The 18,109-nt window shown below is 38.4% G+C and overlaps 1 protein-coding gene across 2 annotated transcripts in view; it reads left to right on the top strand.

The window, feature by feature from the left end:
- The window catches only part of NBAS (NBAS subunit of NRZ tethering complex), a 337,182-nt gene that overhangs the window by 190,384 nt on the left and 128,689 nt on the right, over window positions 1-18,109 (top strand). For both annotated transcript variants that reach the window (XM_046661718.1, XM_046661719.1), the window contains exons 36-38: window positions 7,519-7,686; window positions 10,762-10,875; window positions 11,212-11,335. In XM_046661718.1, coding sequence (XP_046517674.1) covers window positions 7,519-7,686; window positions 10,762-10,875; window positions 11,212-11,335 — 406 coding nt within the window. The remainder of the gene's footprint in view (window positions 1-7,518; window positions 7,687-10,761; window positions 10,876-11,211; window positions 11,336-18,109) is intronic.

Below are 18,109 nucleotides of genomic sequence, written 5' to 3' on the forward strand. Positions count from 1 at the left end.
GGGATCCTTTGGATTCAAGGTTCTCTGGAATGGAGCATCTGGCAGCCATTGCCAGCATCTGACTTTTGAGCCCAAAAATGTTGAACTTTATTGACCTTGAGTGTCTTTGACTCTTTTTTCTATTATTCTCAGTATTTTGGAGCACAGTGAGCATTTTGAAAGATGAATTCATAGCTTCATCTTGACTGGAATTTATAGTATTTTCTTTAATTACAAAAATAGTGCAGACTTTTATTTTAACAATCCATTTGAGGGCAGATAGGAGTTCAGATAATCAACATTATCTGGCATACTTTATTTCTTGGAAGTAAAAAAAAAGGAGATATGAAGCATTTATTTTATTTATTTATTTTTTGTGGGGAAGATTGGCCCTGAGCTAACATCTGTTGCCATTCTTCTGCTTTTTGCTTGAGGAAGATTGTCACAGAGCTAACATCTGTGCCAGTCTTACTCTACTTTACATAGGATGCTGCCACAGCATGGCTTGACGAGCAGTGCTAGGTCCTCGCCTGGGATCCAAATCAGCAAACCCCAGGCCGCTGAAGCGGAGCATGCAAACCCAACGACTATGCCAACGGGCCAGCCCCAAAATGTGAAATGTTTATGATAAAATGTTACTGTTTGTTAACTTTTGATAAAAGATACATGGATATTTATTCTTAACTTTGGCCTTTCTGCCTTTTTCAGATATAAAAATAATTGTATCAATAATATGTTAATATATAAGTTCTCTTTCTTCCCTCTCAGTTCTTTCTCTCCACTCATTCCATGAATCCCCTTGCTCAGAGGTGAACATTTTTACCTTTACATATATCCTTCCACAGTTTTTCTAAGTGTAGACAGATTTTCTGTACAGCTCTCCTTTGTCTCCTGGAGGATTATTATTTTGTTTTTAAGCTAAAATGAATTCATACTGCATATATTATTTTGAAGCTTGCTTTATTCATGTAACGTTCTGTGTCATGGATGTCTGCCCCCGTTGTTACATATACACCATATATGTGGTGATGGGTGGTGGTCATTGGAAGCGTGTACCATGGTTTATTTATCTTTCCTTTGTTTTTAGACATTTAAATTGTGCCAAGTTTTCCTCTATTTTAGGTTGAACGGCACTGAGCAGTTCACATGTACACATGTACACATCTTTGCATGCTCATGCTAGTATTGCTCTGGGATAAAATGGTAGAAATGGGCTTCCGGGATAGATAGTTTCCTGTTTTCTTATGATTTATTCTCCATAACTTTGTGTAAGTGCTGATTAAACAATTGGACGTGGAAAAAGAAAATAAAAATGTACTGCATATGTCTCTGTTTTTCATAACTATAGATCTCTTAATCTGGGTCCTGGATTGGTAGGAGAGCCAAGAAGGGGTTAGTCCCTAAAACTCCTGAAATAGTGTGGCATATTTGGTGTCTCTGTGTGTCTGTTTATGACTTTGTCTGTTCATGTGTGTATACATGCATGTGCCTTCACTTTTCTGAGGAAAGGACTTATAGCTTTCATCAGAAATGTATAGAGGTCCATGACTCCCAAAGGTAAGAGCATCTAAATTGTAGCCTGGCCTGTTAATTAGCAGATGAACTGAATGAAGTAGAGTCAGACTTTAGAGTGGTTTATTCCATGGGGTATTTTTGTACTGCTTCTTGTCACGGATACTTCTAAATGTGGCATCACTGGTAATAAAGATTGCATTCTTAATATTTTGAGTTCAGGATGAAATTGGCTATCAATAAGGGTCAGGTGCAGGGAAGTACTTTGGATTACCTAAAGATTGTTGGAGGAGAAAGGATAGTGGTTGAGCTCGGTTTGAGCCGTTTGTAATCCTTACCTAGTTTGTGTGTACCACCAGCTCAGTTTACAGTAGATAAACAGGTTTCCCAGGAATTAACGTTTATATTATCAGACACTAGAGAAAGCAGTTCCTAAACAGATTATTCATTTTAGTAGTTGATCAACAAGAATCCTTTCTGTAAGCCAAGCTTGACATGTGGAACTATCTGTGTTCTTGTGACCCTGTTTGGTAATGATGTCTCTTGTAGGATTTGAAAAATATTATTAGTGCTTAGTAAGTTAACCTTTGAGCTGTGAAGCACACTTGACGTTAATGAGATTTCATGTTAAATTTTATGCTGGGAGTTGTTGATTTGGTTTTGGGGATTAATCTATTTCTGCTGTTATATACTCTAAATTAATTAACAGTGTGCATCTATGAATTTAAAAAATGCCAACAGAAATCATCTCAGGAGTAAATTTTGCCTAACCTTTTTTTTCTTCCCCTATTACATATAGTTGAAAGAAAACTATTTTTCTCTTTAATGACTCTGGTTACACTATAATCTTGGTAGACTGCCTCCAAATTAAATGCTTCTTCTGTGGTTCAAATGAGCCTTTTATTTTACTTTCTCTTTTGTAATTCTCATTAGGGGGATGTCTTACAGAAAATCCTTTTATCACATCCATTTCTGAGTGTGTGGATTTCATTTATCTCCTGAAACAAACTTTTAAGTTTCATATGTTTTAAATTTGTTATCTTGAGTTAGCCCATCCATATGAACAGCAAGAAAGTTTAGGTTCATTTGATGAAGTGAAGTAATTGTTAGGTAGCTTGTGTTTTTTGCTATCTTTCACTTTTCCTCTGACTGAAGTTGTGTTCTGTTTAAGTGCCGTATTTCTTACCATGTTTATATTTTTAGTTCTATACTTGGATTAGTTGATGACATTCAAATCATTCAGTACGCCCTCTCAATTAAGAAGATTCTAAAGATGAACAGGAATGGAAAATGTGACATGAAATCTTATTTGAATAACATTTAGCCACTGTAGGCACATCATATTAGGCTTCAGAAAGTATATCTTCAAATATTTAAATAGTGCAGTAAAACTAGACTGCTTACACATATCTACAGATACAAATTACACATTAGGGAGTTTCACATGCTCTGAGGATATAGCAATGAATAAATATAGTCGTTGCCCTTGAAAAGCTCCTGTCTAGTTGAGAAGACAAAGAGACAAACAAAATCATAATATCAATATATTCTGGCAAGTGCATTAAGAGTGTGCATATAATGCTATGAGTGCATAGGAGAGGGGTATTACACTGTCTTAACAGGATTTTACTTACAACAAAAATATTACATGTCAAGGAAAATATGGAACATCCTTATGACCTTGGAGTAGGCAAAGACTTCCTAAATATAATAGAAAAGATACTAATCATAAAATGAAAAAACAGATATCTTGGACTAATTTAAAATTCAGAACTTCTGTTAATCAAAAGACACCATTAAGACAATGAAAAGATAATCTGTAGAGTAGTAGAAAATTTTCACAATCTATATATCTAGTAAGCGGTGTGCATCCAGAATATATGAAGAATTCCTACAAATGAATAAGGAAGACAGGTAACTAACAGAAGAATGGGAAAAAGATTTGAACAGACACGTCACAAAAGAGGATACTCAAATGGCCAACAAATACGTGAAAAGGTACACAACTTCATTAGTCACTGGAGAGATGCAAATTAAAATGAGAAAGAGGTACCATGACATACTCACTAGTACTGCTAAAAGGAAGAAGACGTGTAATACCATGTGTTGGCATGGCTGTGGAGCACCTAGAACTCTTGTAGTTGCTGGGTAGAATATAAACTGGTATAACCATTTTAGAAAATGTTTGGCACTATTTACTCAGTCTGGACCTATGCCTACTCTGTGTCTTAGTAATTCCACTACTGGGTGTATACCCAGAAACGCATGTCTTCACCAAAAGATAATTACTAGCATGTTCAGAGCAGCTCTATTGGTATTAGCTCCAAATTGAAGAGTACCCAAATGCTCATCAATAGAAGAAAGGATAAATAAGTTCTGATATAGTCACACAACGTAGTACTTTTGCATTAGCAGTGTAATAGCGTTACACTAATGAGTTAGACAATAACTACTTGCAAGAATATGAATAAATTTATGTTGAGTAAAAGAAATCATACACAAAAGAGAACATAATTCCATTTATATAAAATACAAAAATAGGCAAAATAAATTTATGCTTCTAGAAGTCAGGATAGTGTTTATCTCAGCGGTGGTGGTGGCTGGAAGTGAGCGCAAGACAGATATCTTGGATTCTGGTGATGGTATGTTTCTTAGTCTTAGTGCTGGTTCCCTGGGTGTGTTAAAATGCATCAAACTGTACCCACAGAGGAGAGGGTGCATAACGTTCCTGATTGCTGAAATTGAGAGAAAGAACTGAGAATGTAAGGCCCCTAGATGGCCTCTTGGTTATGCCTATCAGTAGAAAGGGTGCATTCTGCTCTAGCCTGTGTTCCTTGAGGTTAACACGTGTGGGCTGTTTTATTTATTTGTTTTGGTACTAAGCCTTTAAAATCCAGTGTGTTTTACATTTGCAGCACATCTCAGTTTGGAATAGTGACGTTTCAAGTGTGCTGTTGCCCCACATGACTGGTGGCTACTGTGTTGGACAGCACAGGTTTGAGGCAGTTCTGGAAGTTCGTTCCGCTCAGTTTCCCGCTACTGGGCTGATCTGGTGATTTTGGTTAGATGTGTCTGCTCTGTAGACTCAGCTCCTCCTTGGAAACTTTGCTCTAAGATAGAGATTTGCATAAAGATTGCAGCTTCAGTATGACTGTAGATTGAAGCCATGTTCTTCACTCCAGAATAAAGATGATAATGCTGATTTTTCTGATTTCTGCTCACATTCTTTATTATTTTTTAAAAATAAATCAAGTTTCAGTTGTAGGGTAACAGAAAACATTCTAGCTATTCTAAGCAGAAGGAGATTTTTTATGGAGAATTGGGGTCTTACAAAATCATTGAAAGGACTGGAGGAGCAGGCTTTGGGTGTTAATTTGTAAGAGTAACTACTAGAACAGTGTTGCAGAACTTGCCTGCTAAGGGAGCTGCAGTCTGCCATACGCAGCTGGGAAATCAGAAAGCTACTCCTTATCACTTGGCTCCAATGCCACACTGATTCTGCCAAGATACCAGCCAGCAAAATGGTGCTTCATACATGTCCTTTAACCCCATGAAACTGGGGTCTGGGCACTGGGGCTTATATTACCACTGCAGCAAAAAAGCAACTAGGACTATAAAAAAAAAGAATTAAAAAAAGTTAAGTTTACTGCCTGCCAGTAGAAGTCACAGAAATAACACAAGTATGGTCTCTAATATAGTTCTGCCTCCCAAATTCCATGCAGTGGCTACACCTGTTTGAAGAAAACTAGGTCACGTGTGCAAAGCCAGCTATAGGGAGTCTGGGAAATGTAGTCTTGAGCTTTTCCACTTCTAGACAGTCTGTAAGGGGGTCAGAATGGAGTTGAGTGAACCAAGCTGCAGTATCTGCCACAGTCTGAAACCCAGGAGAGGTGCTGTTTTTTATTGGCACCTAAACTCCAAACAATTATTTTTAGCATGGTTGCCTTTATAAATACACAAGCAGTTTAACATGATTTTTTTAATTAGCCTGTCTTCTGTTTTTTCTATGTTGTTTTCATAATTAAGTTATAATACATAATATTGCATTGATAGTTTATACTTTTCTCAATGTCCATAAAGCCCATAGGAAACAATTTTTTTAATGGAGACCTATTTCACATATTAATTGTATAAGTTTAAGGTGTACAACATATTGATTTGATACATTTATATTGCAATAGCATTGCCACCGTAGAGTTAGCAGACACCTCCTTTGTGTCACATGATTATCATTTCTTCTAATGTTGGGACACAAACTTTTTTTTTCATGTAAAAGCATAGTTTAGAAAATCTTATGAGAAACCTTAACCAACACCAAACTGGGCAAGTTGTAAGCTTTGGTTAATATAGCTTAAATACATTGCCCTTTAGAAGTCAGAATACAATTTAGAATGATTTTCTAGAAATTATCAAGCATCCTAACATGAAGTATTCATTTTCTGTTGCTGCTATAACATATTACCACAAATTTAGCAGCTTAAAACAGTGCAAATTGATTATTTGATAATCTCCATAGGACAGAAGTCTGGCAGGCTCGGGTGCGTCTCTGCTCAGAGCCTCACATGGCCAAAACCAAGGGGCTGACCGGTCGGTGTTCTTTTTGGAGGTCCTAGAAGAGAGTCTGTTTCCATGCTCATTCATGTTGTTGACGGAATTTAATTCCTTGTGGTGGTAGGACTGGAGTCCCCCTTGCCTTGCTGCCTGTCAGCTGAAGGCTGTTCTCAGCTTCTAGATGCTTCCTGCATTCTTTGGCTTGTGGTCTCCTTCCTCCATCCTCAAAGCCAGCAACGATGGGTTGAGTCCCCTCAGGCCTCAGATCTCTCTGGCTTCTTCCCCTGTTGTGTCTCCCTGACCCTCTTTCTCTGACCCTGGCTGGGAAAGAGTCTCTGCTTTAAAGGCTCACGTGATTAGGTTAGTCTCACTCGGATAATTCAAGATAATCTCCTCACCTCAAGCTCTGTGTCCTTAATCACATCTGCAAAGCCCCTTTGCCATGTAATGTAACATATTTTCAGGTTCCAGGGATTAGGATGTGGGCATCTTTGAGGGCTCGTAATTCTACCTACCATGTACGGCAACTATCAGGTTGGTCTAAAACAGTGCCTTTAAGTATTTGTTGTGTGGTGATGTCTTGGTAATCTCTGAGTGAGTACATGATTTGGCATTTTTTCTTTCTTGAATAACATATTAGTGAATGATGTGCTGTAGACCTAAATAGCCTAAATAAGCTATCCTTCTATGAGTGGCAAGAGAGCTATTGAAATCGGAAGACTAGGCCTTAATTTTTCTTTCATTTAACTGGGATACTTTAGAAAAAGTAAGTAGAAGTAGATAGACACTAAACCAAAAACTTAATTTTTGTAGAACAAATAATATTTTTCTTTGATCAAAAGCAGATGTGGTCGCTGTCATTTTTATTTAAAAGAATGCTAATGTATTGGCATTTTTCTCCACATGGACTCTCTCAGGTTGGTAAATGGAGAGTTAGAGTTTTGGCTGATTGCTTCAGGATTGGCAGGAGGTTCCATGTTATAAACCTTTTAAACACTATTAATCATTCACTTGTTTAGATGAAACAAAATGGCTTTCAGCATTTAAAGGTGTATCATCTGAATCTCTGCCTCTGTCTGGGTCGCAGTAGCATTGTTCAAATGGATTATTTATTTCTTTAATCTAAATAATAAATACTTTAAAGTGTCCTGTCAAAGAAATGAACATGAGTATTTCATTGGTAGGATATTAGATTGATAAAAAAATAAGGAACCCATTATTGGCTTTATAAATGTTTCTGAAAGGGATTATTTGACTAATGTACTGTGACGTTTTTTCCTTTACCAAATTTTCTTTTGTAAATGGTTCAAGGAGATACAGTATGCCAACAGTGCTTTGTTTCACATTCTTTTGTTACTCGCAAAGATGGATTTTTTATCTATCTTCATGTCTAATAATTTTCAGTAGTCCCATTGTCGCTCTCTGTTCTTGTGACAGTGCACATTTTTGCTCTTGCCATTTTGTTTTTTAACACAGGATGAAGTAAGCGTTCCAGGCAGCAACTCAGCTGACCTATTGCACTGGACCACAGCTGCCACCATGAAAGTGCTTTCCAACACCACGACGACCACCAAGGCTGTGCTGCAGGCTGTCAGTGACGGGCAGTGGTGGAAGAAGTCTTTAACTTACCTTCGACCCCTGCAAGTAAGCAAGCGTCTTTCTTTTTAAAATCAGTTATGTAGGGGGCCGGCTCCGTGGCCTAGTAGTTAAGTTCGCATGCTCCGCTGTGGCGGCCCAGGGTTCGGATCCTGAGCCCGGACATGGCACTGCTCGTTAGGCCACGTTGAGGTGGTGTCCCACGTCCCACAACTGCAACCTAGATATACAACTATGTACAGGGTGGGGGTTGGGGAGATAAAGCAGAAAAAAAAAAAAAGATTGATAACAGTTGTTAGCTCAGGTGCCAATCTTTAAAAATAAAATAAAATAAAATCAGTTGTGTAGTTTTTATCAACTCATTAGCACTGCTCTTCAGTTGTTAAGAAATCTAGGCTTCCCATCAGATAGAGAATGAGTAATTTATTTTATAGAATGTAATATAGTCCCGTAGAGTAGTTGCAAAAGACACTGATATAGATTCAGGTACGGTCTGGCTTATATGTCAGAATTAAAGTTTAGTGGGATGAAAAGAAAAATAATTTTATCAATGCTTACTCTCTTTTGCTGTGTTTCTACAGGCCAGTAGTTGAGAAAAAGTGCTAGGCACTATCTTGGGGGCTGTCTTAGTTCTTTTAGGCTGCTATAACAAACATACCATAGATTTGATGGCTTAAGCAACAGACATTTATCTCTCTCAGTTCTGGAGGCTGGGAAGTCCAAGACCAAAGCGCTGGCAGATTTAGTGTCTGGTGAGAACCTGCTTCCTGGTTCATCGACGCCATCTTCTCATTGTCTTCACATGAGGGAAGGGGTGAGGGAGCTCTCCGGAGTCTCTTTTATAAGGGAGTTGATTCCATTCATGAGGGCTCTGCCCTCAGGACCTAATCACCTACCAAAGGCCCTTCTTCTTAATACCGTCGCATTGGGCTTAGGGTTTCAACATATGGATTTTGGTGGGGGGACACATTCAGTCTTTAGTAGGTAAAGAGAACAGTTTAACAGATTTCTTTCAGCCACTTTGGAAGTAGAGGTCAGGACAAGCAGCGGAGCAATTGAGTTTGCGTTCTGTGATGTTTTAACCCATCGTTTCCCTACTGCCTTCAATTCCCAAACTGTGATCCTTTAGTCTCACATTGGAAAATGGAGGTGAAAAAGAAGCACGTGCTTTCTTATAAGTTCACCCCAAATACCGGGTATTTCTCTCATTCCTTCATTCATTCTGCCAATACTTACAGGCATTTTCTATGGGTCAAATACTGTGCTAATCACTGGGAATAGAGTTAGGAAACACTTCTGTCTAATTCCCTTCTCCTCTGGAACCTATATTGTAGTAGGAGAGACAAAGAAACCAACAAATAAAATATTTATGTAATAATGTAGTGGCAGGTGGTAAGGAGTACTGTGAAGATAAGTTAAGCAAGGTAAGGGAATCCTCATGATAACTGAGGGAGTGAAGTTCTGATTTAGATAGGGAAGGTAGGTTTCTCAGAAGAGGAATCACTGAGCAGAAACCTGATTGAGCCCAGTAGAACAAGTGCAAAGCCCTTCTTGAGGGAATGTGCTTGACATCTTTGTAGAACACAAAGGAGGCCAATGTAGTATGCGCTGAGTGAACAATGGGAAGAATGATAGGAGATGAGATCAGAGAGGTGGCAAAGAGGTCAACTATATAAAGCCTCGTATGGACTATGGTAGGGACCACAGGTTTTATTCTGAGTAAGATGGAAAGCTGTTGGAAAATTTAGGCAATGCAATGTGTGATCCACCTTTACTTTTAAGAGACCATTTCACTGCTGTCTAGAAAGCTGGCTGTAGTGTAGCAAAAAGACAGATCTCTATTCCGGTAGTCCAGGTGAAAGACGGTGGTGGTTTGGACAAGGGTAGCCACGAAGGAAGTGAGAAGTGGTTGCTTTGGGGATGTATTTTGTGGACCTGCTGATGGTCTAAGTATGGGATATGCAGGAAAGAGGAGAAGTAAGGATGATAACCCAGACGGTTGGGTAAATGAAGATACCATTGACTGAGGTGCTATGTGCTTGACTCTGGGGTAAGTCTGTACATCTCTTATCATTGCATGTATCATACTGGATCATGATTACAGTTACTTTTCTGTCTCACATGTTGGGCTTTTTGAGGGTGTATGTCTTAGATAAAGTATTTAACACTGTGCCTAGTATATAATTTTCATTAACTATCAGTTGTAATTTTTATCATCATTTGCAGCAGCAGCTTCATTGTTTCCTTGGGCTATGCTTGGCTTAAAGTAAGCGCTCAGTAAACTTTGGAGGGATGGGTGAATATCTTTTACTTGGCTCTTCCAATAAGGAGCTTTACAGTCTATCTGAGGAAAGCACAACATAATTAACCATACTAGAGATACTAAAGTATTACTAATGAGGATTGCTGATGACAAGTCTTAAAGGCATTTGTGTGGATTGTAGTTGTGGAGGAGGTGGGGATAATGAAAGGGACACAGTTATATCTTGCTTCTGTCTGGTAGGGTTTCAGCAGGTGAGGTCTGAGGTGGGCCTGGAAGGAGAGGTGGAATCTAACTGGGCAGTCAGCATGGACAGGCCCCTCATAATGGAAGAAAGGTGTAGAGGCCAGTGGGATGCATAAAGTAGATTGTTTTGGTTGGAGCGGTGAGTTAGTCTTTAACATTAATTAACATTTGATAAGCTTAAATGTTATTCTGCTTAGTTTAGGCTTGATACTGTTGACTGTTTGCATTGTTCACAGGTACTAAAGGTTTTTTGAGCCAGTGAGCAGTATACAAAATGATGTTTTAGGAAGGTTATTCTGACTATAATATAGAAAACTCACCATGTGTATAACAGTGATTGCATCAGCATTTCTGATTCATTCATGTCAGAGTGCCCAGGAAAATCAAAAGGCACAGCAGGATGAGGTTGGAGTGCTTCTTAGAATGTGGTTATTATTCTTACATTCTCTGCAGGGTGCCTATGTCACTCTTAGTCTCTCTTTAGATCACACAACGCACATTGATCAGTTTCTCCTGAAATCAATTCTTCCTTCCTTCCTTCTTCCCTTCCTCCCTCCCTCCCTGCCTTTTCAGCTCTCTTTCTTTTTATCCACTCTTCTTCACTTTGTTCTCTTTAGGGGCGAGAATTTGGTGGTGCTTATCGAATTGGAGCTGTAGCCAATGAAGATCTAGAAAAACAAGGCTGTCATCCTTTTTATGAATCTGTCATCTCCAATCCCTTTGTCGCAGAGGTAAGGACAGTGTGCCTAAGAACATAGATTTAATCGTCACGTTGTTGTGGGCATTTTAGTATAAACAAAAACTAAAGTTTTCCTGAAAATGTACTTCTTTGGCTTTGTTTTTACTCAGGTTATTCATTGGTTTTGTGTGATTTGTTTCTTATACATTACCACATATTATGAGATTAAAATCTATTTAAAGTTTCACATAAAGCAATATGCTTTAGTAAGTGAGAAGTTATAATTCAAGTCACCAGAAGATATAAAATCCCATATTGTGTTTTCTAAGAATATCTTCATGGACAAAAAGACACCCTACTCAATGATGTAACTGCTTCTTTTATCTAGTCTGAAGTAACCTATGACACCTATCAGCATGTCCCAGTGGAAAGCTTCGCAGAAGTATTGCTGAGAACTGGAAAACTGGCAGAGACTAAAACTGAAGCAGAAGAAGTATTTCCAACAACAGAAGGTATGAAAGAAGGTTCTAGTCCATTGACAGGGTGTAACATATTAGGAGAAAAATAATTAAAAGTGTATGAATGAATGAGAGCTAAGAAAAACAAAAATAAATTTTTCAGTAATTTTGAATAGCTTAACATGACACCATCATTTATTTAAAATATGTATTGAATACTTTGTTTTCCAGATACTTACTAATATTAAGGATTTAAAAGGATAAATATGATACAATTTCTATCTTTAAATTTTTAATTATGTAAAGTAATTCTTATAGTAAATAGTATAAGTACTCAATAAATATTTCTTTCTTTTTGCTTGTATGTGTTAGTTAGGAACTCTTAAGTATTTACTTCATAGAATGCAGATGTCTACTTGATCTTAAGAATTTTCTGTGTGGTGGCATATCTTTACATGTAGAATTTTTTGAGCAGAATTAAATGCATGCAAGTTTACCAAAGGCACCTTGCCATTTGTCCTTTTTTCTCTTTAGCCTCCTTACTTCTTTTCAAGATTCTAGGGTAATTTCCTTGACTATTTTCTTTCAATTCCCACTCTCTCTGCTCTGCCATCCTTAGTGAATACCTCATGACTTAAGGGCTGCTGGAGCTCCAGCTATCTTATCTATATCCCAGGCATCAGTAAGGAGGAAAGGAGGGGGAAGGAAGGGGAGGGAAAAAAGTTTTCTTGGCATTTCTGTCCACAACTTCCACTTACATATTCCTGGCCCCCTCTAACTGCCAGTAAACCTGGCTGATGCTGTCTTTTACCTCAGCACATGGCTGTGTGGAATAAAATTTGGGAAGATGTATACAGAGAATAGAATTGCCATTTTCCCAGAAACCTGATACAATAACTTGTTTTTGGATAATCTTTTCCTTCATTTAATATTTATATGTAGTTGGGAAAAGGGAAAGTGAATACCACTTCTCCATCCACTGTGTGGGCCCCTTGAATACTGGAGGTTTATTAAGTGTACCGTTTTTCTTCACTTCTGAGGTGCATGTTTTTCTACTTGTTATCACTTCTGAAACCAGAGTGTATCTCACAGTCAATGAGTACATTTATGTTTCTTTTTTCCTCCAAAAAGCTATTGTTAAATTCTTGGTATGTCTTATAAATTATACTGAATATATATGAAGAGTGTAGTTGCATTGCTGTTTCCTCTTTTAACTATTCTTTATTACTTCTTGCTTTTCTTTTCTTTTTAAAAAAATGTCTTTGTTTTCAATTCCATAGACATTTATTTGTAGCCAGCATTCAGTTTGTCTACTGTGAGACGGGCCCTGTGTCAACTGCTATTAATACACCATCTTATTTAATCTTCATGACAAACCACCTGGTATTTATCATCAGTCCTATTTTACAGATAAAGAACCATGTCTCATGGACATGAAATCATTTTTTCTGGGTTACATAGCCAAGAATTGGTAGAACTTAATTCAAATTCAGCTTTATTCAATCATTGAAGGTGGGTAGTACTCTTCCCATTGTACCAGTCTCTGCAAGAAGTGAGGCAAAAAATGTAGGAAGAGCGTTAAACAAATCACCAAATAAAAACGTCAGTGGTGTTGTTTAGTTTGATATTTTCTGTTCAAAATTTGTCAATATGTTGAAGGTATAATTTTTGCAAGATGGAGTTTGTGAATAGGAGAGAAAATTATCCTGAAGAATAAAAGCACCTCAAAATGGAATTATTATTTGTTCCTCTTTCATTTCACCACACATGACGTTCCCATACTCGTAGTAAAGGGTAAAATTCTGAAGGTGTAACACACAGGAATGGGAGGTGTCATCTGTTTCACCCATTTGTTTCTCAAACCTGCTTCTGAATAAATTGTCTTTAATTATTTACTCATGGATCAAATTATGATTGATTATTGGGATGGTTTGTTCAGATAGACTCAAAGACCTTAGGAAAATACTGGGTTAGCTGTGGAAGTATCACCTGTTGATTGGCGTAATAATGGACTGAAGTAGTAAACAGGAAGTTTGGAAACAGTGATTCATATAATATTTTTATTTATCATTTAGCTTGCAAGTTGCATATAGTGAATTGAGTACCTCTCATACAGAAGATATGCCTCACACGGAGGCAGAATCGTGGACTCATGATAAAGGTCTAGAGATGGTAAAAACTCTGCCTAGAGTAGACCCTCTCAGACTGATTTCCCAGTTTATTAAGGCTTCTGCTATTTTCCAGAGCTGTTTTTGGAGAAAGCCTCAGGCCCTTGTGAGACACAGGTTTCTGGGTTATTAGGCCTCCTCTTTTCATAGGGTCCTTAGAGTACTTGACCATCTTTGCTGTAGTCGGTAACTAAACTATGAGGCATCAAAATGATCTTGAAACGTGAAGCAAATAGAGAAGTTTTCTTGAGGAGCAGTGTAGAGTAGAGGAACCATACTTGATGAGGAGCCAGGGGATCCGCCTCCAGTTCCCTTTCTCACCATGTATGCATTAGTCATTGAAGGAATGGTCCTTGAACTACCTATGTGTCAGATACTGTCCTAGTACTTAGAATATAAAGTTGAGGGAGATACTGTCCCTGTCTTCAAAGGACTTACAGTCGAGGTGAGGAGACAGACAAATTTGTGCGTGATAAGGGCTGTGCCAGGCACACACAAGAGGCATTGGGATTATAAACGTCTGACAGCTGAGTGAAAAGGTGTTTGAAGAGGCTTCCTGGAGCAGATGATATTTGACCTGGGTTTTGAAGGATGAGTAAGAGTAATGTAGATGAAAAGAGGGGGGAGAATTGAGAGGGAGGTGGGTTGGGAGAGGGAGAACTGGGCGTGTTTTAGGAAGAGGCGTTAAAATTCACAGAAGCAAAGGTGATAAACGTCATGGCTTTTCAGGGATTTGTAAATTATTCTAATAGCTGGAGAGGAGTTTATGTGGGCAACCAGTGAAGAAATGAGGCAGTAGTAGGCTGCGAGGAAATGCAAGGCCTATGTGCTAAGTTAAACGTTTTAAATGAACCCTCTACTGAAAGCGACAGGTGTTCAAGCTGAAGAATATTATTCAGGTTTTCTTTACTTCCATTTCCTTATCAATGAGATGGACATAACAGCTTCTGTGGTCCATCACTGGACTGCTGCTCTCCAGTGATGAGGATGGGGCCCTCTCTTGTGCACCTTTTCTTAGACTAGTCCTTGGCCTGCATTAACTTCCTTGCCATCATCTTGCATTTTGGTTGATCCAGTTATTATTCCCCCTTGTTTTCAAGGCCTGCTGCTGTCATTCTCCATCCTGGGGACACAGTAGGGAATTTTTAAGAAATACTGAAGCCTGGGATCCACTGTGGACCATTTATTTCAGAATCTCTGAAGTGGGGCCCATGCAGCAAATATCTTTTAGAGTTCCTCAGGCAATTCATTTGTGAAACTATGGTTAAGACCCTGTGGAAGTTTCACTGAAGGTGTTAGATTCTCCCCAACTATCATATGTCTGTTCTTCAAACTCTGACACACTGGCTTCCTGAGCCTCTCACCTGGTGTCCTGGCAAGGCCAGCTATACCTTTTATGTCTGTGTCTAGTCTCTTCAACTTGAGGGTCAAACTCTGAGTGCCTTATCTATTTCTAACACTATTACTAGGGCTGTGAGGGTTTTCTCTATGCTGGGTGCAAAATCAGTGTCTCTTCATAATGATGAGAGTCAGCACGGTGTGTACATAACAGACATTGGGACAGACACTGAGGATCTCTGCTCTTGGTGACTCTCCTCGAGTTCCCAGGGGCGGGTGTGCTGTTATTTTAGTGGTGTAGGTGAGATTTTAGCAGGTCTGTAGGGATGTTCTTTCTGCCCCTCTGTCTCTTCAAGTTGTCTTTCATGACATTCAGATTTTAATATCCCACCAAAGGAAAGAATCCATGTCCATTAAAGTATTTTTTAAAAACGCAAATATTTTTGAATTGAATGGGAAAAACATTCAAGAGCACCTACTGTGTGTATTAAGCATGGAAGTTTTTAAAATGTAGAACTGGTTTTAATAATAATCATTCTTTACGTTTGAGTTTGTAATTTAAGTATTTTCATAAATACTATCACACTTCTATCTCTTGATGATGCTAATGTATCTGAAACAGATATTTTTGGCTATTTTATAATATCAAATATTTGTCAGAAACTCAGCAGAATTGAGGAATGATATAGGTTAAATGACTCAAATTAAAAATTGTAAAAATGTGACTCCTAGCTTTGGTTCAGAAGTAGGTCATAGTACAAATTAAACTTCCCAACGTGATCTGACTTTTCAGAATTTTTTAATAAAGTTGATGAAAACATTTTATGGAGACTAGCTGAATAAAATTGATCATTATTTATTTAGCTAAATGAATGATTTAATGGCTGATGATTTCCAAATCAATAATATGGTCCTCTGTGAATTTGGTTCTGGAATTAAATTTATCATAGAGTACTTTCCAGAGGCACTTGTTTTGTACGGAATTAGTACTTGGAGGCTTAGGCATAGATTTAATCTGATTTTGCTGTATAACTTGTTTAGAAAATGCATCGTAGTCAAGGTTTGAAAACAGGCACTGCAAATTGAATTCATACACACTACTAAATGTAGGGCAGGTCTTTTATTTATTTATTTTTTAATATATCTTGAATGTTAATCTGGAATCACTGTGACTCAGTCTGCAGCCAGAATGACATATACCAGTGGAATAGTGGAATCAGTCTACTTCAGATTCTCACTTACATAATTTTGTCAAATGTTGCTTCAGATGGTCTGCTGATCCAAACACTGAGAAGCTTCCTATATGTGGGATTTGATTTCCACTTTGTAAGAATCCTTGAGGCTCAGTGAGGGCTGCCAAGGAAGTTTAGATGCCCAGGGGTGGAGTGGGGACTGATGTCCACCCCTTCCCCATCAGTTTGCTTTAACGATTCACTTGTTAGTCAGGAGTGGCTCTGAGCTGGGCACTTGGGTTGTAGAGATTCATGAACTGTGATCCAGTTGTGGGAGAAAAAGATGTTCTGAGTTAACACATGAGTGTTACATGTGTGTGTAACGTGAGTAGCACAGTAACACAGTTGTGTTAGGGATTAGGGAAGAGAGAAAATCCCTTTCCTTGCAACGTGGGGACGTGTGGGATGGTGATATACTGCACCCTGGCCATGTTCCTAGACTTGGAGCAACTGGGAGGTCGTGGACTTTGTGTGGCCAGAAACTCAGCTGCCTGAGTGCTGGAGACGAGGCATATATAACTCGTCCAGAAGTACCTTTCTGGGAAATAAATAACTGACAGCTTGAGCATTTGCCACGGTTATCAGAGACGGCTTTTTCTCTTTCCTTCCTCTAATATTTTATTAAGAAAATTTTTAACTGCACAGAAAAGTTGAGAAAATTCTACAGTGAATTCCTATATACCCTCCACCTAGATTCTACAGTTAATATTTTACCATACTTGCTATAAATATTTCTCTCCACCCCCTCTCCATCTACCAAATTCAACTTATTTTTTGACGCAGATAGTGGTGAAATAACCTGACTAATACCCACACTGAGCAATCAAAGAGGAGAAGAGGATCTGGTGACACCCACACAGAGGGGGATCATTTGAGGAACAGATGCTGGGGAACATGGTGACCCTGAAGCCAAAGTGCCTAGTACTACAGAGAAATTTGAGAGAAGAGACGAATGGATTTGGTGACCTTTGAAGGTGTATCAGTTGGGACACAGGCATGGAAGCCAGCTTCTAGGGACTTGAGGAAAGAATGGGTGTCAAGGTAATGGATGCAGTAGGGGACACCCACTCATTTAAGAAGTTTAGTGATGCAAACAAGGAGGGGACTATTGAATTTGTTAGAGTAGAGAGCTCTCAAGGGAAGAACTTTTTTTCCTAAGACTGGAGTGATTTGTTTATATGCTGGCACATGGCAAATAGAAAAGAAGGACTTTTTGTAATTCTGAATCCCCTCTTGTAAACTGAGGACAATAGATAACTTCTTCCATAGAGTTGTTGTGAGGAGTAACTAATTCAAATAATTGTAGAGTGCTCAGTGAGCAGAAGCTGAACAACGGTAAGAATGGTGGCAGAAGTGCATCAGGTGGGACTGTTTAAGTCTGCTGTTTTCTTTTTACTGAAATTACCTGCTTAAATGCAGTTGTTAATTCATTAATAATTATAATCTATATAAAATAGAAGTAATTGCTTCTATTACCGCTGTGGCAGTTATTAATGGAAGAACCTATTATCCATCGTTTTCAAGGGGAAATCAAAATGTGTCCTAATCAAAGAAAATCATTTGTTTCCTCAAGCCTGTCGTTCATAGAGGGGGGAGGGGAACTTCCTAGGTGCTTTCTGTGTACTAGAGAGATGCCCACTTTGCATACTTTACCTCATTTAATGCTAATTTACATGCGAGGAAAATTAAGGCTCAAATCTAAAATCAAAAATGCTTTGAAAACCAGAAGGACTTTTTGTAACTTATTTGGCATCAGAACCTGAACTAAACTGACATGAGGTTATTTATAATCTTTGCTTATGCCATTTACTCTGAGCAGTCATATGTGTTGCGGTGGAAATGTTAATGTCTTTGATTGTTGGGTGTTCTCAGACCATGCTGAGGGTATCATGTAATATGCGACATATGTACAGCATAACTTCCTGAAAGTCCAAAACATTCTGAATTCCAGGACACAGAGTCATGCAGTAAATCAGTGGTGGATCTGAGTTTTGGCCCCAGAACTTTCTGGTTCTGAAGATGGTTTCCTTCCCTCTGTATTATCCTGTCTGATTTTGTAGGGCAGAGATTCATTGTATATTTACAGATGT

The sequence above is a fragment of the Equus quagga genome, chromosome 5 (genome assembly GCF_021613505.1).
Source record: "Equus quagga isolate Etosha38 chromosome 5, UCLA_HA_Equagga_1.0, whole genome shotgun sequence".
NCBI classification, from domain to species: Eukaryota; Metazoa; Chordata; class Mammalia; order Perissodactyla; family Equidae; genus Equus; species Equus quagga.